At 39.2% G+C, this 21,733-nt stretch overlaps 1 protein-coding gene across 9 annotated transcripts in view; it reads right to left on the bottom strand.

The window, feature by feature from the left end:
• Nucleotides 1-571: 571 nt before the first annotated feature.
• Nucleotides 572-21,733, bottom strand: part of tiam1a (TIAM Rac1 associated GEF 1a) — a 313,320-nt gene continuing 292,158 nt past the window's right edge. For all 9 annotated transcript variants that reach the window (XM_073045684.1, XM_073045683.1, XM_073045686.1 and 6 more), the window contains 4 exons: nt 21,561-21,666; nt 5,912-5,999; nt 5,642-5,814; nt 572-1,809 (listed from right to left, as the gene is read on the bottom strand). In XM_073045684.1, the coding sequence (XP_072901785.1) occupies nt 1,322-1,809; nt 5,642-5,814; nt 5,912-5,999; nt 21,561-21,666 (855 nt within the window). In that variant the 3' untranslated portion in view covers nt 572-1,321. The remainder of the gene's footprint in view (nt 1,810-5,641; nt 5,815-5,911; nt 6,000-21,560; nt 21,667-21,733) is intronic.

The following is a 21,733-nucleotide window of genomic DNA, read 5'->3' as shown; positions in this document are numbered from 1 at the left end:
ACGTGCTATTCACGACTTTCTCAGCATCGCGGATGCTCCAGTATGAATCCAATCGCAGCTCCAGATGCTCAATGCGGTCTGCCAGAAGCTGTAGTTGGACGCACTTCCTGCACATATAGTCGTCAGGGACACTGGAAGTATCCCTGATTTCCCACATGCTGCAGGATGAACAAACCACGGGGCCGATCTCAGCTGCCATGACCTACCCAATACTTGCCTCAACTTTTGAAACTTTCTCCTTTGAAAGGAACTTACCCGGCCTTACCTCACTTGGAGTGAAGCTAGTCCTCAGCCACTTCTTGTCGAAGCCTCTCGAGTCAAAGCCTCAAATCTTCACTCCTTCACTGGCCCACTCACTCACTGGCCACTTGATATACTGTACATATCAAATATTTTGGGATTCTCTATGGGGGGAACTGGTAAAATAATGGACGGTTCTTTAAAAAAAATTAATGTGAATATCCATGTTACTGCCTCACTAAAAATCATTAAGAAAAATCTTCAGAATACATTCCCACCAGAGGTATCTGCAAACTAAGTATATACTCAAAATGACATAAATAATTCCTAATTTAATATGTTTTATTATGTTTGAAGAGCATTTACAATTCTTAAAGTCAATGAACCTAAAAACATAAAAATAGACTTTCTTCCAGCTTACAAAAGAAATATATTAGGCAACTTCTGATGTGCGCATTAAAGCCTGAAAATATGTACAAATATGAATACGGCAATAATATAAGTACCATCGGACATATTGGTAGTAGAATGATTCTCTATAGTAGTTTGTAAAAGTTATTCATTCAAGACTTGCTGTAGTTCTTTTATTCATATAAACACCTGATTTATACCACTGTGGTAGTTGCATGGTTACTAATACGTAACCAATTTTCATTGTATTCTGCACAGATAATATTCCCCAAATAGTTATAGATGAAATCCACGGTCTTCTGTAAAAGGTACAAAGTAACTTTGTAACAGACATAATAGCTTTGTTAACTGAATCACCCACAAAATAAACTAAATATGAAATAATATTTTTACACCGCCACAATAATAAATATCATACGTTAAAGCCCTTTGGACAGTAAATTGCAGGAGTGTAGAAAGAAGCCATAAAATTGTTTATCCTTTTGTCTGTTCAATCATATCAATTCTTAATTAAGGTTAATGGAAGTATGGCTTCTGAGTCATTCCAACTTCCTCCATATGTATATCTGTAGAAGAATTCAGTGGAATCATTCCCATAATAATTATTAAGTCACAAATAATTAGCTTTAACTGTGTTTGATGGTCACACTTGAAGAAATATATCTGCATCTTAGCTTTCATCATTTTCTTTGTTAATTGAAATGAAGTCTTCGCGTTTTACCCATATTATTTCTGCTGCGCTGTTTTCAAGTGCACCATTAGCTCCTGCTGCAGGTTTTTGCTTCAATGAAGATCCCAGTTTTGATGGTGAGTTCTCTGGTGTTCTATGCATGGATAGTTTGCCATTCTCATTAAGTCCATCTTGTGCGAAGCTGATTGCTTTTAGCTGCTCTTGTAAATCTTTGGACAATGACAAACTTTTCACTGACTGGCAATACTCATCATCATCACTCAGAATATCGGTCTCTTTGACATCTTCCTGTTCCTCATACTTAGCAAGATCAAACTGCTCCTCCACCCAACGATCAGTGTCATTGCAGGTCACAGATGACTGCAAAGTTGCATTATTTTGATTGCGTCCAAAAAGATTATCTGCATCAATTGTGAATCTGTTTCTGGATAGCCTTTTTTTACCAAGACTTCTGCAAGGTACTGAAACTTAGAAAGGGACAAGAATACTTAGAATTAGATGTTGCAAAATATTATCACAAGCAGAACTGAAAACATGCCATTTGTCCAAACTAATAGTTGTCCTTAGAAATATACAAAGCAAAGGTTTTCTTTTCATCATATTACTGATGATCGCTTAGTGCAATCACATAAGAGATAAGAACAGGAGTAGGCTAACCGGCCCACCAAGTTTGCTCCGGCATTTTGTACAAAAATGGCTGATCAGGCGTTGGACTCATCTCCCCTTACCTGCCTTTTCCCCATAACCCTTAATATGCAAAATCCTATCTGTGTCTTAAATATTTTTAATGAGGTAGCCTCTACTACTTCCATAGGCAGAGAATTCCACAGATTCATTGCTCTTTGAAAAAGTAGTTTCTCCTCATCGCCATCCTAAATCTATTCCCCCGAATCGTGAGGCTATGTCCCCTAGCTTCAGTCACCAGTGGAAACAACATTTCTGCCTCTACTGTATTTTATTTATCTTACCTAGAAACATATTTTTTATACGTTTCTACAGGATCCTCTCTCATCCTTTTGAATTCCAGCAACAATAGTCCCAGTCGACTCAATCTCTCCTCATAGGTTAACCCTCTCATCTCCGGAATCAACTTGGTAAACCTCTGCACCATCTCTAAAGGCAGTATATCTTTCTGCAAGTGGAGACCAGAAATGCATGCAGTACTCCAGATGCGGCCTCACCAGTACCCTGTACAGTTGCAGTATAACCTCACTGCTCTTACTTTCACTCCCTCTAGCAATGAAGACCAACGTTCAATTTGTCTTCTTGATAAGCTGTTGCACCTGCAAACCAACCTTCTGCCGTTCATGCACTAGCTCTCCCAAATCCCTCTGCACAGCAGCATGCTGCAATCTTGCACAGCTTAAATAATAATCTGATCTTCTATTTTTCCTTCCAATGTGGACAACCTCGCATGTACCAACATTCTACTCCATCTGCCAGACCCACAATTTCTTTTTCCATTCAAATTAGTATCATCTGCAAACTCGGATGCTCTACATTTAGTTGCCTTTTCCAGATTGTTGATGTGCTATATATTGTGAACATCTGTAGGTCCAACACTGACTCATGCATCATTCTGCTCACCACTGACTGTCAATCAGAGAAACACCCATTTATCTCTCAACTCCTTGCCTTCTATTGGTTAATCAATCCTCTATCCATGCCAATTTATTAATCCCAATTCCATGCATCCATATCTTATTGATAAGCATTTTATGTAGCACCTTTTTAAACACCTTTTGGAAATCCAAGTCTACAACATCCACCTGTTCGCCTCCATCTATTCCACTCTTTACATTCTCAAAGAACTCTTGTAAGTTTGTCAAACAGGATCTGACCTTCTTAAATTCTTGCTGTGCCTGCCTGATTGAACCACTTCTATCCAGATGTTTCACAATTTCTTCCTTAATGATGGCTTTAAGTATTTTCCCAATTCCACACATTCAGCTAACTGGTGTATAGTTAACTGCCATTTGCCCACATCTATTTTTTAAACAGTGTAGTGACATTTACTGTCTTCTATCCAACAGGACCTGCCCAGAGTCCAGAAATTTTTGCAAATTGTCACAAACATGTCTATATTAACTTCTGCCATTTCTTTCAGTACCCTGTGATTCTTCCTATCAGGTCCAGGAGACCTGTCTGCCTTTAGGCTCATCACTTAGTGACAGTGATTGTATTGAGATCCTCACTCCCACTGTATCCACCACATCTCTCTCTGGCACATAGGATGTATTCGCCACTGTGAAAACTGACATAAAAGGCCTTGACTGTTTCCACATCACCCAATATTAATTCCTTCTTTTCATCTTCCAAAGGACCTACATTCACTTTAGCCATGCTTTTCCACTTTAATTATAAAAACTTATACTATCCCTTCTTATATTTTGTACTTTCATAATCTATCTTCCTTTTCTTAATTACTTACTCAGTGGTCTTTGTTCTTCATAATGTTTTTTCCAGTCTTCTGTTTTCCCACTATTCTTGGCAACTTTGTAAGCATGAGCTTTAAGTTTAAAGCCTTTCCTTCATTATCCAGATGAGTCCTCTCTACCCTCAACACTCTTGTTTTTAACTGGAGTATACTTTTGTCGAGCACTGTGGAAAATTTGTTTGCAAGTCTTCCATTGTTCTTCAACTATCCAACAACACAGCGTGTAGTCTTTGTCTACACTAATCAACTCCACCTTCACCCCTTTGTAGTCTCCCTTGTGTAGGCATAATACACTGGCTTTAGATCAAATATTGCACCTTCCATTTGCATGAGAAATTCAATCTTACTATGATCACACCTTGCAAGAATCCTTAACTACAACATCATTAACTTTACCTGCATCATTGCACAGGACTAGATCTAAGACATAACTTTCTCTTGTAGGATCAGTCACATGCAAACACAAAAGCTACAACGGATGCATTTTACGAAGTTCTCCTCAATACTGCCTTGACCAATTTGATTCAGTCAATCTATGTGCAAGTTAAAGTTCCCCATGACAACTGTCATTCCATTCTTACATGCTTCAGATATTTCTTAAGTTTATTACTCATGCCACTGTAATGTTATTATTCGGTTGCTGATAGACAACACCCACCAGTGACTTTTTTCCCTTTCATTATTCCTAATCTCTACCCAACTGGATTCAACATTCTTAGAATTTATATCATCTTGCACTATCAGTCTGACCTCATCCTTAATTAAGATTACCATCCCACCTCACCTCCCTTATCCTTCTGCCTATCCTTCCATATTACCTGATAACCTTGGGTATTTAATTCCCAATTCCTTTGAACTGATTTGTATCACACTTTATTATGTCTCTAGGCCAATGTTAACTCGTAAAATATTTGAATTAATGGTGTCAATAAATAGGAACCAGGGATAATCACTGGGTTCTCATCCATTCTCATCTCCAAATATCAATTTTTTTTTTACAAAGATCAGTTATTGGTCTCAATTGCATTGACAGGAAAATGGCAGTTCTGAAAGGATTCACCAGCTATCAACTGTTGAGCCTCAGAGCTTCTTCAGTGTAAGAGGTGAAAGGCAAAAGTTCAAGTTGAGCCCGTCTGAGTCCTGACCTACCACTGGACTCACCATTGAGCCCAGCAGCAGAATAGGGATGTGCCTAAGAGAGAGTTGGATGTATTTCCCATCCAGCCCTCAGCTCTAGGGAGATCTTCTGAAACAATGCGATCCTTTCAGCTGAATGGGATCATCATCTCAGGGAAAAACTAAGTATTTGAATTACTTAAAGTTAGTTTAGTTTAACATTTTAATTATTTCAATGTTTTAATATATTTCAACAAAATCATTCATCTTTTAAGATAAAAGTAGTTAAAAACAACTTAATTGTGAGAGGAAAGCTTGTCTGGCTTCCTGAATCTAGAAAAAGTGTGGGTGCAGATGCTGCCTCACCAGTTGGCTACTTTCAATATTTTATTTCAGATTTCAGTACTTATGGTATTTTGATGTTATACTTAGTTTCAACAATCATGTTCAAAACTTGTTCCTTTGCTGCATCGTTGAACTACGTCACAATCATCATTGGGTTTAGGCATTTGCTCCTGCTGATATATCTTGCAATTTGTGTTTTTATCTGGATAATTTTTTCATATTTATTTCACAATATGAAATCTCAAAGACAAAGTGCAATGAAAATATATTTTGACAAGAGTTACATATTTAAAGAATAAAGATGTATTGAAAGGTAATTTCATAAGATCAGAATTATACACCAACACACAAAGAGAACACCTGTTGAGTCAATATTTTAATGGATACTATGGAACTCTTACCAGCTCGATTCACAACTGGTCTTGCCCCCTTTAGTGCACACAGTCGCTTCCCTCCAAAAGGCATGTACTGCTGGGACTGAGGCAAACTCTCAGTTTTAAGAAGCTGTCTTCGCTGTTTATCACGTAGTATAGACTGAACTGCCTTGATAAAATCACGTTTGTTCTCAGGAGTACTGAAAATGTCCAGAACAGTGTAAATTTTTGGAAGACGTTTAATAATAACATCTATATACTTGGTATATTAATTGGGTGTTGTGTAAAAAGAGCTACCTGCTACAGAAGTGAAAGGTTGTCTCTGGTCTTCCTTCTGACTCAGATTTAGTATGAACAACTTCAAAGACACAGTCGGTCTCTGCGTCTACAAACAAAAGCACATAAAGGCATCGGATTAAGCGTAACGACTAATAAAGGAGGTACTCGCTTCATACAATTTCAGGGAGACAAAATTGGCAGGATAATATCAACAAAATTTTAAACCAAAATGACAATGGGATTCAATCATTTTAAATCTTATTCACATAATTACACACATTGGCAACATTCCCTGTGCTTTCTGCTGTGCCTGTGTAATTTCAGCATCTAGCAACCTTCTGTATTTCTAATTCGTTCATGTAGTTCTGAACATGGCAAATTATTTATTTACAAAAATCAATCATTTGTTATCAAGCTACTCAAGTATGATTTTTCTAAGATCAACGTCCTCATTCAGTAGGGTTTGACTCATTTTCCCAATAAGTATAGCAAGTTGGAAAAATAATTCCAGGTAGAGCTAATCTTTCCCCACCAACTTTATGAACATAGCCTTATGCAATAGCTTGTCTCCTGTTCTTTTTAATGTAGAATACAAAATGAGAAAGACAGCAATTTGCATTTGTAGAATTTTCAATGTAATATTCCACCAAGGATATTTTGCAGACAAGGAATGCTGAAAAGTGAAGTTACAGTGCAAAAAGAAATGGCCAGGGGTTTGGGTCACAGGAATGAGTTTTAAGGAGACCTTTAAGTCTCAAGAAACTCCTAACGGTAAATTCATGCCCCTTCAATATTTTTTAATGCCATTTCCAGTACACAAGTGTAAAGGAGAATGAAATAATTGTTACTTTAGATCCAATGCAGAACAAAAAAAATACAATAAGATAAAGAAAATAATAATAATAACACAATAAATATACAAACGTAAATACATTGATTGTATGTCCAGAAAGTGATGCTAGGCACAGGCGTATCTGTACATAAGGTTACTGACAAGAAATGATAAAGTAATTGGTGATTTGGGACATGGAGGGATGGTTTAGTAAGCAGAGGTGTGGGTCAGCTTTACTGTTTGGGAAAAGTAATTGTTTATGAGATTGGTGGTCCTGGTGTGGATGCTACATAGCCTCCTTCCTGATGGGAGTGGGACAAATAGTCCATGAGCTGGGTGGGTGGAATCCTTTATAATGTTACTGGCCCTTTTCCAGCACCTTTCTGTATATACTGCATGTCCTTGATGGTGGGTAGGCTGGTGCTGGTGAGGCATTGGGCAAATTTGACAGAGCCTTCCTGTCTGCTGTAGTGCAGTTTTGGTACCATGCAGTAATGCAGCTTGTTAGGAAGCTCTCTACTGTGCATCTGTAGAATGGTGTGAGTATGGATGTGCATAGTGCAGCTCTCTTCAGCTTCCTCAGGAAAAAAAGAGTGATTGATGAGCTATCCTGATGGTGCAGAATGTGTTCTGAGACCATGAGACATTGTGCAAGACATACACTCCAAGGAGTTTGAAATTGTTTGCAGTTTCCAATTCGATAACCATCTCCTTTGTCTTATTGACATTAAGGAAGCGGTTACTTGCCTGGCACCAGGCCAAGTTCTTCCCCCTCCTCTCGGTAGGCTGTCTCATTATGGTTGGTGCCACCACTATGCTGTCATCAGTGACTTGACAACGTAATTATTCGGGTGTTTGGACATACAGTCAGGTGTGAGCAGAGTGTACAGCTATAAGCTCAGCACACAGCCTGGGGGGCACCCGTGTTGAGGATGATGGGGAGGGAGGAGCGGTTGAGCATCCCGACTACCTGAGGTCTGTTCGTTAAGAAGTCCAAAACCCAGTTGCACAGTGATGTATTTAGACCAAGGAGTCGGAGTTAGTTCACCAAGGTCGGTGAGATAATATTTTTGAATGCCCAGCTGAAATCCAGAACAGCATCCTGACATGTGTCCTTGTGTCTGGGCTAGATAAATGACAAATGCTATGACATTTGTCATAGAGCGGTTCTGTCAGTAATCATATTGGTGAGTGTCCAATGTGGCAGGAATGGAATTTTTGATATGTGCCATTATCAGATGTTCAAAGCACTTCATGATGATTCTTGGTGCACTGAGCAATAGTCAGTTACTCCTGAAGGTGTAGAGTTCTATGGTACAGGGATGATGCAGTCTGATTTGAAGCATGTGGAGACAGTAGCCTGAATGAGCGAAGTGTCGAAGACATCAGTGAGCTGGTGTGCACATTCCTTGAGTACTCAGCCTGGGATGTTGTCTGGCCTGGCCACCTTACAGGGATTGACTCCCTGCAGGGTCTTTCTCATGTCTGCTGCTGTTACAGACAGTGGCTGCTCACCTGGGAGGCCAGTAGCTTTCATAGCCAGTGCTGTGTTGCATGCCTCAAAGAATGTTTTTGATTTACAATTAAGATGATAAAGCAGCAGGAGCCAGCAAACCTCAGAGGCTTGGCAGGGACACAAACCTAGATAAGGCTCAGGAACTAGCAGACCTTGAGGGGTTTGAATATAAAGACAGAGTCGACTCAGTTAATTATTAAGCAATAAGCTAATCATAAAAATAAGGTCAAACTTCTTATTGCCACATGATGACAGTGAACTGAATTGTATTTATGGTATCTTGATAGCTGCAGATTTGTTTGAAGATTATGAAATGATATTTGTTATGGTATATTTATGACTAAGCTTTTTTACCTGTATCCTTCATCCATTAGCTTTAATATCTGCTAAGGAAGCAGACAACAACACAATTACATTTGTAAATTATTTCTTTAGTACAAGGAACACCTGAGGGTAGTCTCTGTATAAGGTATAGTCCTTTAGATAATTCTCTATTAGACTTGTCTATCCTTGGGATCTGTAAGTACAAACCCCATTTCCAGAAAAGTTGGGATATTATCCAAAATGCAATAAAAACAAAAATCTGTGATATGTTAATTCACGTGAACCTTTATTTAACTGACAAAAGTACAAAGAAAAGATTTTCAATAGTTTTACTGACCAACTTAATTGTATTTTGTAAATATACACAAATTTAGAATTTGATGGCTCCAACACACTCAACAAAAGTTGGGACAGAAGCATGTTTACCATTGTGTTACATCACCTTTCCTTTTAATAACACTTTTTAATTGTTTTGGAACTGAGGATACTAATTGTAGTAGATTTGCAATTGGAAATTTTGTCCACTCTTGCTTGATATAAGACTTCAGCTGCTCAATAGTCCGTGGTCTCCGTTGTCTGATTCTCCTCTTCATGATGTGCCATACCTTTTCAATAGGAGATAGAGCTGGACTGGCAGCAGGCCAGTCAAGCACACGAACTCTGTGTCTACAAAGCCACGCTGTTGTAGCCCATGCAGAATGTGGTCTGGCATTGTCCTGCTGAAATAAGCATGGACGTCCCGGGAAGAGACGTCGCCTTGATGGCAACATACGTCTCTCTAAAATCCTAATATACGCCTCAGAGTCAATGGTACCTTCACATACATGCAACTCACCCATGCCGTGGGCACTGTTGCACCCCCATACCATCACAGATGCTGGCTTTTGCACCTTTTGCTGATAACAATCAGGATGGTCGTTTTCATCTTTGGCACGGAGAACTCGACGTCCGTTTTTTCCGAAAACTAGCTGAAATGTGGACTCATCTGACCACAGCACACAGTTCCACAGTCTTTCGGTCCATCTGAGATGAGCTCGGGCCCAGAGAACTCCCCGGCGTTTCTGCATAGAGTTGATGTATGGCTTCCTCCTTGCGTAATACAGTTTCAAGTTGCATTTCTGGATGCAGCGACAGACTGTGTTAAGTGACAATGGTTTTCCAAAGTACTCCCGACCCCAGGTGGCTATAATTGTCACAGTAGCATGACGTTTCTTAGGCAGTGCCGCCTGAGGGTTCGAAGATCACACGCATTCAACAGTGGTTTCCGACCTTGCCCTTTATGCACTGAGATGTCTCTGAATTCTCTGAATATTTTCACAATATTATGTACTATAGATGTTGAAAGACCTAAATTCTCTGCAATCTTGCGTTGGGAAATGTTCCTTTTGAACTGACTAACAATTCTCTCACGAACTTTGGCACAAAGGGGTAAGCCACGACCCATCCTTGCTTGCAAAGACTGAGCCTTTGATGGACGCTACTTTTATACCCAGTCATGATACCTCACCTGCTACCAATTAGCCTGCTTAATGTGGAGTTTTCCAAACCGGTGTTACTTGAATATTCTGTGCACTTTTCAATCTTATTTCAACTCTGTCCCAACTTTTGTTGAGTGTGTTGCAGCCATCAAATTCTAAATTTGTGTATATTTACAAAATACAATTAAGTTGGTCGGTAGAACTATTGAAAATCATTTCTTTGCACTTTTGCCAGTTAAATAAAGGTTCACGTGAATTAACATATCACAGATTTTTGTTTTTATTGCGTTTTGGAAAATATCCCAACTTTTCTGGAAATGGGGTTTGTACATAAAACAGTAAAATGTTGATAATTTTCAATCCAGTTGTAAGGAAATCTGATGGGTTGGCATCTAGCTCACAAAATGTTTATTCCAGTATTCCCTTTCACAATGTGGAGCTTCAGTTCTTGCATTCAGGAGCCATAGAGTACAGAACACGAGCCTTCTGTCTCATCTAGTCCATGCCTCGTGTCAACAACCTGTACCCAGAACATAGTCCTCCATACCCCTCACATCTATGTGGCTATCTATCCAAATTTCTTTTAAATATTGAAATCGAACCTGTATCCACCACTTCCACTGGTAGATCATTCCACGCTCTCACTGCCATCTGTATGAAGAAATTCACTCGCATGTTTCCCTTAAACTTTTCACCTTGCACTATTAATCTATGACCTCTAGTTCTAGTCTCACGCAACCTCAGTGGAAAAAGCCTGCTTACTTTTACCCTATTGGCAACTCTCATAAATTTACATACCTCTATCAAATCTCCCCAAATGGGAATAAAGTTCCAGGGAATAAACATTTCCCTATAATTCAGATCGTCAAGTCCTGGCAACATCATTGTAAACTTTCTCTGCACTCCTTCAATCTTATTGCTATCTTTTCTGTAGGTGACCAGAATTGGACACAATACTCCAAATTAGGTCTTATACAACTTCAGCATAATATCCCAACTCCTGTACTCAATACCTTGATTTATGAACACTAATGTACTAAAACCTCTTTATGACCATTATCTACCTTTGTCGCCGCTTTCAAGGAATTAAGGATCTGTATTCCCAAATCCCTCTGTTCTACCACATTGCTCAGTGCCCGAATGCTCATCATGTAAGTCCAAGCCTGGTTTGCTCTCCCAAACTGTAAAACCTCACGCTTGTCTGCATTAAATTCCATCTGCCATTTTTCAACTTTCAGATCCCGCTGCAAGATTTGATAGCCTTCCTCGCTGCCACTATGCCCCCAGTCTTGGTTTCATCCAAAGTTTTGTTGAACCAGCTTAGCACATTATCATCCACATTGTTGATATAGATGACAAACAATAACGACCTTGATATTCATTAAACACATGGGGCCTTGCTTCCTGCTTCCTTGCTGCCTTTGAACTTCTCAGGTTCACAAGAAAATTCATCATTATCTTGTGTATCATCTGAAAACATGTGAATTAAAAGAGTTTTGGTGTGCTGACACCCAATAGTCTACAAAATCTGCCAATCCATTGCTCGCAAAGTCCTAAATGTGATGGATTAATATAATGTTATTATGTATTGAGCAGTATATTTGAGAATGATTTCAATAGATTTTGATCTATAGATTTTTGGTTGCTAAATTAACAGATGTCTGAATACAGGGATCAATCAAAAAAATGTAGTAAAGCATTGCACACGACCTTGTAAAAAATGGAAGACAAACTCCAGTGTTTCTAGGATTTGCCCCTGCCCCAGCTGCAAAAGCAAAAGAGTGGAAACAAATAGAATGTATTTGGTAAAAAGGTCAGTGAGGAAGAATATTAGGTCAGTCAGGATCACCTAAGACTTGAAAGAATTACAGTTATCTACTATTATTTTGGTTAAGGGTGTAACCTTTTCGGTATTTATTCCACCAAAGCAGTAAAAAAATTCATTACATTGCCACCAGAGGGCGTGCACAGAATTCTCTTAAAAAGTGAAATTTGAAATCATTATCTCCATCTAATCAATCTTAATGGATACAATTATTACAGAATAGTTCAAAGTAATCATTTCAGTTCTATTCTTCTTCCTCTCCTAATAGGATATTGAAACCTGATGAAAAATTGTTTTGGTGGCAAGGGTCAGAGAGAGGGTGGTGGCAGATTTGTTTTTTTTAATGTAAAGAATATTACTATATCTTTTTCAAATCACTGGTCAAATCACTAGTTCAATTGTACTAGTTGGAAAACTAGTAGACAGATTGGTGAGGAAGGTAGATGACATACCTGCCCTCATTGGCTGAGGCACTGAGTATAAAGGTCGGGGAGTATAAAGTTGTAGAAAACTTTGGTGAGGCTACCCCTGGATTATTGAGTGCAGTTCCAGTTGCCATACTATAGGAAGGACATGACTAAGCTAGAGAGGGTGTAGAAAATATTTACAAAGCTATTGCCTGCATTGCAGGGCTGAAAGATATAGGATAAGCTAGGATTTTTTTTCTTTGCAGTGAAGGCAGCTGAGAGGTGACATTACATTATCGTTACATTACAGTACTGCACAAACACCTTAGGCTCATATATATAGCTAGGGTGCCTACGACTTTTGCACAGTACTGTAATGATTTTATGTATTGCACTGTATTGCGGCCGCAATAAAAAAGCAAATTCCATGACACAAGTGAGTGATGATAAATATGATTCTGATCAGAGCGACATTCTGCAATGATCAATAAACCAGCTGCATGGAATCAAGTGACCTTGCCTGGTGTTTCATGGTTGGGTGTGTCTGTACCCACGCGACTTCCCACCTCTGGCACTCTTTCTCTGCCATGGGTCCCACACCCCTCCCACAGCACTTCACCCTTGCCATTCCCAACACCCTTTGCTCCTGTAGATTTACAAACTCACTCTCCGCTCCACTTTGACACATACAGTACTGTGCAAAAGTTTTAGACACCCTAGCTAAGACTTGTGCACAGTACTGTAAAATTATGAGAGGCATAGACAGGTTATACCCATGTTAGAGGTATCTTAAAATTAAGAGGGCATAAGCTTAAGGTGAGAGGGAAGAGGTTTAAGCGCTATCTGGAATGAGCTGCTATGAAAGTGGTGAAGGCAGAAACAGTAACAATAGTTATCTGAGTAAACAGGGCAGAGAACAAAATTGAATTAGTGCAGACAAGTAGGATTAATATAGATAGTTAGTATTGATGTGTTGGGCCAAAGGGCCTGTTTTTATGCTGTACAACTCTATGACTGTAATCCACATATGCCACATGTTCAAATTTCAGGAGAAGATCAGTAATTAGTTTTTATCTGAAGGAAGAAGTACATTTTATCAAGAATCTCTGGGATGCATAAAAGGTGAAACCTTGTACATGGCAGTCATGCAGCCCTAAGTTTCTGTAAAAGCGTGTCAGGGACAGGCTCTAAAAGTCTGACATAACTACAATAGCAACTGCTTCACTGATGTGCACCTGTACAACTCCCATTTTTCTTTGATATGTAGGGGAGCACAATCGAGCATAACAGTAAATGGTAATAAAATGCCATGGCAGGAATTCTGAACAAAATTTTTTCAACAGGAGGTATTCATTTTCCAGTCAGGAAAATAATTCCTATTTCACTTGCTGGAAGATGAATAATAAAATCACTTATCGTCTACTGTTCCTTACTAAAGTTAGGGTTCAATAATACTTCAACCTGCTGCTAAGAATGATTGTTAAAGTATTTGAAAAGTATAGGATTGAGTATGTGGAGTTTCTCCCTCTTAGACAACACATTGAATTCAGGCTGAAACTCCTCCTCATGAAGGATCTTGGCCCGAAATGTTGAACCCTCCATAGATGCTGCCTGACCTGTTGAATCTCCAACATTTTGTGTATGTTGTTGTGGATTTTCAGCATGTGCAGAATCTCTTAAGTACTGAATATGCCTCTCAGCTGGACATACAAAAATACTATTATTAAAAACAATGGGGAATTTGTCCCTGGCCAATATTTATTCTTCACTCAACAGCATGAAACAGGCTATCTGATCATTGTTACATTAATGTTTGTAGACATTTGTAGTGTCAATATCAACTGCCCTGTTTCCTAGATTATAGCATTGGCTATGGTACTGAGCTACCTCACTGGTCACAAAGCACATTGGGATGCAATGGTATCAAAGAGGCACTATATAAATGTATGTGCTTTCTATTTTTGTTCCTCAGTAATCTTATGAATAACAGCATATTACAAAAAATCTATACCTGTTGTGTCACTGATTAATAACTCAAAGTATAAGGATAAACTTTGCTTTTTAATGTTGCATGTATTGTATCAGTGCCTCTCTTCCTGCTTTGTGCAATTTTACATCCTGAATGCAGTGAATTTCATAATGAAACCAGGAGGTAACAGCCAGGGAAGCAGCACCAACACACAACACACTGCTTCACTTGACCTTTTCTACCAAATATCAGAATACTTTGTTCAACTTGCTTCAGGAGCTGTCACACAAGCATGGCAGTTATCCAAGATAACAACGAAACACGCTGGAGATACTCAGCAGGTCAGGCAGTTTCTGCAGAGTCAGAAATGCGATTAAGGTGTCAAGTTGGTAATCTTTTATTAGAATGTTATTTATCTACTTCCAAGAAGCTGAGGTTCTTGGAAGTAGATAAAAGCATGTTAGCCTTCATATATCTCCTGTACTGAGTATAGGAGATGGGAAATGATGTTGAAGCTGTTTAAGACGTTGGTGAGGCCTAATTAGGAGCATTGTGTTCTGTTTTGGTCACCTACCTACAGGAAAAAATATCAATTAGATTGAAGGAGCACTAAGAAAGTTTAAAAGGATGTTACAGGACTTGAGTACCTGAGTTATAGGGAAAGCTTGAATAGGTTAGGACTTTATTTCCTACAGCGTGAGGAACATTTGATAGAGGTATACAAAATTAAGGGGGAGGGGGGTCGACAGGATAAATGTAAGCAGGCTTTCTCCATTGAGGTTGGGCAAGACTAGAACTAGAGGTCATGGGTTAATGGTGAAAGGTGAAATGTTCAAGGGAAACAGAGTGTGAATTTCTTTTCTCAGTGGGCGGTGAGAGTGTGGAATGAAATACCAGTGGAAGTAGTGCATACAGGTTCAATTTCAACACTCTAGAGAAATTTGAATAGCTATATTGATGTGAGGGGTATGAAGAGCTATGGTCTGTGTGCAGGTTGTTGAGACTAGACAGATTAATAGTTTGGCATATAACAGATGAGACAAAGAGCCAGTCTGTGCTGCTGTGTTCTATGACTCTAGAATGCAAGAACTGTAGCTCCACATCGTGAAAGGGAATATGAAAATAAACATCCTGTGAGCGAGGTGCCAACCCATCAGATTTCCTTACAACTGGATTGCAGATTATCGGAATTTTGCTGTATTGTGTGCTCATGGATCCTAAGGATAGATAACTCTCATAGAGAATTCCCTAAAGGCCTAAAAAATACAGAAACTACCCGCAAGTTTTCCTTATACTAAAGAAATCATTTACAAGTATAATTTGTGTTGTCTGCTGCTATTCCCTAGAATGTAAAAAAAATGAGGAGAGATTTGATAGGTGTATACAAAATTATCTGGAGCACAGATAAAGTAAATGTAAGCAGGCTTTTTTCCACTGAGGATGGGTGACGCTAGAACTAGAGGTCAGGGGTTAATTGTGAAAGGTGAAATATATAAGGAGAACATGAGGGGAACTTTTTCACTGAATGTGCAATGTGCTGCCAACATGAGTGGTGTATGTGGGCTTGATTACCAGCACTTAAGAGAAATTTGGATAGGTACATGGATGGAGGGATATGGTCTGGGTGCAGGTCAATGGGACTAGGCAAAGTAATAGTTCAGCGTGGCGTAGATGGGCTGAGGTTCCTTTTTTGTGCTCTGGTACTTTACATTCGTCTCTGAAACACTGAATCAGAATCAGAATCAGGCTTATTATGATTGTCTTATATGAAGTGAAGTTTATTGTTTTGCAGCAGCAGTACATTGCAAACATATAAAATTACTATCAATTATATAGTAAACACATAGTGTCATGGATCAATGACCATTCAAAAATCTGATGCACGAGGGGAAGAATCATTGCATGTCAGTTTTCAGGGTCTTACACCTCCTACTCAATAGCAGTAAGGAGAAGAGGGCATGTTCCAGATGGTAAGGATCCTTAGTGAGGGATGCCACCTTCTTTAGGCACTGCCTCTTGAAGATCCTCTCAACGGTGGGGTGAGTTATGCCCTTGATAAAGGTGGCTGAGATTACAACCCTCAGCAGCCTCTTGAAATCCTATGCATCAGAACCTGGCTATGTGGGAACCAGTCAGCAAGCTCTCCACCATACACCTGTAGCTATTTACAAGAGTTTCTGGTGACAGAGCAAATCTCTTCGATCTCCTAACAAAACAGAATCACCAGCATGCCTTCTCTGTGACTGCATCAATGTGTTGGGCCCAGGACAGATCCTCTGAGATACTGACACACAAGAACTTAAAGCAGCTCACCATTTCTACTGCTAACCCCTCAATTGTGTGTGTTCTTCCGACTTCCCTTTCGTGAAGTTCAGAATCAATTCCTTCGTCTTGAAACATTGAGTGCAAGATTATTCTTGTGACAACATTCAACTAGCCGATCCATCCCACTCCAATATGTCTCCTTGTTGCCACCTGAGACTTTACCAACAACAGAGATGTCAATTGTGAGCTTATAAATGGTGCTTAAGCTGTGCCTAGCCACAGATTCATGGGTGCAGAGAGTTTTCAGCAGTGGGCTATGCACACATCCCTGACATGAGCCTGTATTGACTGTCAGTGAGGAGAAGATGTTACCTACCAATCCCTACTGACTGTGGTCTCTTGATGAGGGGGTCGAGGGACAGAGGTACAGGTTTTTCAGCTTGGTTATTACAATGGAGAGGGTGATAATGCTGACTGCCGAGCTGTAATCAATAAACTGCAGCCTGACATGTTTTGCTGTTGTCTAGGTGCTCCAAAACAGAGTGGAGAGCTGCAGAGATTGTGCTCACTGTAGACCTGTTGCTGTCATGAAGGTGGGCATATTGCAGTGAGTCCAGGTCCTTGCACAGGCAGGAATTAATTCTAGCCATATCCAACCTCTTGAAGCACTTTATTATGGTAGCTGTGAGTGTGACCAGTTGATAGTCATTGAGGCAACTTACCAGCTCTTCTTGGGCACCGGTATAACTACTGTCCTTTTGAAGCCAATGTGAACCTCAGACTTACAGCAGTGAGAGGTTTAAGATGTCCCTGAACACTCTAGTCAGATTATTAGCACAGGCGTTCAGTGCCCTACCAGGTACACCTTCTGAGTCTGGCATCTTGCAAGGACTTAACCTCTTTAAGCATGTTTTGATATCAGCCTTCAAGGCAGAGATCACAGGGTCACTGGATGCTATGGTGATTTGCACAGGTGTAGTTTTGTCCTGCTTCTCAAAGTGTGCATAAAACATGTTGACCTCATCGGGGAGTGGAACTTCATTGACAAGTATACTGTTAAGTTTCGCCTTCTAGAAGTAGTGGCATGCAAACCCTGCCACAGCTGTCGTGCATATCTAATTTCACACAGAATTGCGATATTGCTCTGACAATGGCTTTCCATCAGCTGTTCCTGGCCAAAACAGCTCAAGCGGCTTCCTTTGCAAGCTCAGACTGAACTTCAAGTCCACAGAAAAAACAAAGACAGTGGCAAAGGGCCTTTAAAAATCCACATAGCCATCTGAAATTCTGCAGCACCACACAAACAAAACCCAAAAGCTAATGACAGCCTGGTTGATGCATTTCTTGGCTGATCACAAACGTTACCTAGTTCAACATAGTAACACAATGGATGATGAAGTTTCTGCCTTTAACATTTCAAGGAAAACCTCGGAGGTTGTGGTCACCTGTTCCATGAGTGAAACCGGAACAACAGCCAACTGGCAACTTATTAAAGTCCTGCACTTAGAGTATAACTTCAGTCACACTGCCTTGCCTGATGCCAATGAATTGGTAAATAAAAGAAGTAATCTTTACTGTAAAACTAAGGACACTATAATTAATCCATGTAAAGATTTAACACTTTCTCCTCTGTAGTTCTTAGATAACATTCCTGTGTAAAAAAAGTAGTTTTATCAGGTTCAATTGATCCAAAATAACATGTAACTTATATCTGACAGCATCCCTATTTCATAAGGGCAGAAGTCCAGATTTTCTGATCAGTATAATTTGAATATTAATATTTATAAACTTTAAAAAATGACAATTAATGCTCTTTGTACCAAGACCTCAATGCACAAATTTACATGCTAGACATTATGCATTTCACTTAGCGAATAAAGAGTTTATTCAAGCACGTTCATGTACATATAGCAATGCTTATATAAACTTAAAGGCATGAATGCAGGGAGTCAGGATTTATAAAAAAAAAATTTAAACAGTCAGTCAAAAAATGATAATATGTGCAAGACCATCTATCTATCTGGGAAAGATTCTCCTTGCATACACACTGAGAAGTGATGCTCAATGAACAGCATATTTATGCAATTAGCATATAACATGTACATCACAATATAGACATATACTGTGTATTTAACTTTCATGTTCTCATGATATTTGTTTCTTCAAATTTTTCATTATGCATAATTTAAAATACAGCTCCATTCACAGAAATTAAGTCTCACCTTTATTTAATACAACAATACAACTACAGTTCAGCTGGTCTCTGCACAATCTGTGTGAAGGAGAAGCCAAAACATTCACTTCAAATACAAATGTGCCAAGTGAATTGCACCATTGTATGGTTATTGGTCAAGTTTTTAAATTTTGCAAAGATTTTTAATTGTTTAGCTCAACTTCCAATTCCAAAATATTTAATAATTGGAATGATGTTTGATTCATAGTTGAAATTCAACCTCTTGAAAGGACATACTACAATGAAATACCTGAATAGAATGAGATAAATCAGAATATTTTAAAATTGATGAGACCAGGGGAAAACCCCAGTTTATATAGTTACAGAGTCATATAGCTTGGAAACATGCTCTTTGGTCCATCAAGTTCACACTGACCATTAAGCACAAAATGAAAGTAATCCAACATTAATCCTATTTCATTCCCCCACATTTCACTGACTCTTGCCTGATTCTATAATTCACCTACACAATTTGTGCAATTTACAATGACCAATTAACCTACAGTCTGCACATCTTTCAGATGTGGGAAGCAGCTGGAGCACCAGGAAACTTATACAGTCACAGCAAGAGTGAATAAAACTTCACACAGGCAGGATCTGAGATCAGGATTGAACCTTGAATGCCGGAGCTATGAAGCAACAGCTCTAATAGCTGTATTTCTGTGCTGCCCTACTTACAGTGTGTGTGTGTGGAGCATGGCCAAGTGATTAAGGTGTTGGACTAGCGATCTGAAGGTTGTGAGTTCGAGCCCCAGCCAAGGCAGCGTGTTGTGTCCATGAGCACTTAACCACACACTGCTCCAGTCCACCCAGCTGAAAATGGGTACTGGGGGTTAAACTCGCAATAGAGTGGCGTCCTATCTGGGGGGGTGGGGGGAGTCTCGTACTCTCAGGAACTTCACATAAGCACCGGCCTACTCGGGACAGACTTTAACTACTTATAGTGTAAGCTTTGAACATAACAACTGGTGTAAAAAGGGGGCTGTTTGCCTCCTCTTTTTCTGATTAATAAATTTCATTAAAGTCTAGGAATGAGGTTCAAACCGGCCAAATGTTAAATGTTGCACAGAACATTGTTAATGGCAAGATGTACAAGTATCTTGGGGTCTAAGTCCATAGCAACTTTTTACACAGATTGTTAAGATGGTAAAGAAGATGTATTGTACTCTTGTCTTTATTAGTTGAGGAATTGAGTTCAAGAGCCAAGAAGTGATGTTTTAACCTTATAAAACTCTAGTTAGTCTGCATCTGGAGAACTGCTTTCATTTCTGGTTGCCTCATCATTAGAAGGATGTGGAAGCATTGCGTAGAGTGTACACTTACCAGGACGCTGCCTGGATTAAAGGGCATATGCTATAAGGAGAGGTTGCAGAGAAGACTGTTTTCCTTGCAGTGGCAGAGGCTAAGGCGAGATCTCACGGAGGTTTATAGATAATGAAGATAGTTATAAAATGATGAAAGGCAGAGAAAGATTCCACACAATCAGGAAAGCTCACAAACACCTCTACTTTGAAGACAGTTGGACTATGCTAATGTCTTCCTACAGATGTGGAGTAGAGAGCACCTTAACAAGCTGCATCACTGCATGGTGTGGAAACTGCATGACAGCGGATAGAAGGGCTGCAAGACACCACCTTACCTGACATCAAGGACATATATACAGAAAGGTGCCGGAAAAGAGCCAGTAACATCATTAAGGATCCCACCCACTCTACTTTTGTCCCTGTCCCATCAGGGAGGAGGCTACATTGGACCACCAGATACAATAACAGTTATTTTCCCCAAGCAGTAAGGCTGATCAACAGCTCCACCCACTACCTCTAGTTTATCATTTCCTGTTAGCTACCTCATGTACAGACACTCCTGTGCCTAGCATCACTTTATGGATGTACAATCAATTAATGTACATTAGCTTTCTTATGTATTTACAAAATAGTTGTTGTGGGTTTTGTTATTATTGTGTTCTTTATCTTACTGTGTTTTTTTGCTACACTAGATCCAGAGTAACAATTATTTCACTCTCCTTTGCTTGTGTACTGGAAATGACATTAAACAATCTTGAATCTTGACTGCCAGTACATTTTACCAGAATTCAAATGTCTAACATCAGAGGGCATGCATTTGAAGTAAGAGGGGTTAACAAAGGAGATGTGCTGATGATTTTGTTTTATAGTGAGTGCCTGGAATGTGCTGTCAGGGGTAATAGTGGAGGCAAATATGATAGAGGCATTCAGGAGGCTCTTAAATAGGCACATGAATATGAAATAAAAGGAGGAATATCAACATTGTGCAGGCAGAAGGGATTAGTTTACGTGGGGATTTGGTTACTAATTTAATTAGTCTGGCTCAACATCCGGGGCTAAAGGGCCTTTTCCTGTTCTGTACAGTCCATGTTCTATGTTCTGATACAAAAACCAAACTGTAGCTAGCAAGAAAACCCAAAATTGTAACATATTAATCTGAAGAGATTCACTTGCAAATTGCTTCCATTGTCATGAATAAATTGACATCAATGTTGAATTAATTGATGTGGGTAGATGTATCTGGGGAAAATACCTCTGCAAATACATCCTTCAATTTGAATAAAAGATAACTGATGTAGAGATGAATAGGTTTTCCTCAAAAAAAATTCTCCATGATTAATAGCACTCAGTTGATGAAACTTACTTACTTAACTGATAAATTGACAAATGCAAATGACATCCACACTCATATTTTTACAATGCACTCTTCCAAAAGAAATTAAAGGCTAAACTGTATTGAGGAAGCTTATTTCATTTTATTAATCATATACAACGATAAAATTAAATATTCATACCTGTAGTAGTAACTGATCGAATTTGCAAGGCTTGTGTGGGAATCATATGACGAAATCTGAAGGGATCACGTTCATCTGGGACAGAAACCCTCTGGGAGATGTTACCCTATTGCACACAGAATAGATTGCATCATTTGTTGAGATTTTACAAGAATCAAAGGAAGATTTATGCA

The sequence above is a fragment of the Hemitrygon akajei genome, chromosome 5 (genome assembly GCF_048418815.1).
Source record: "Hemitrygon akajei chromosome 5, sHemAka1.3, whole genome shotgun sequence".
Taxonomy (NCBI): domain Eukaryota; kingdom Metazoa; phylum Chordata; class Chondrichthyes; order Myliobatiformes; family Dasyatidae; genus Hemitrygon; species Hemitrygon akajei.
Note: the sequence above shows the minus strand (reverse complement) of the source record. Positions and strands in the feature narration are given on the sequence as shown.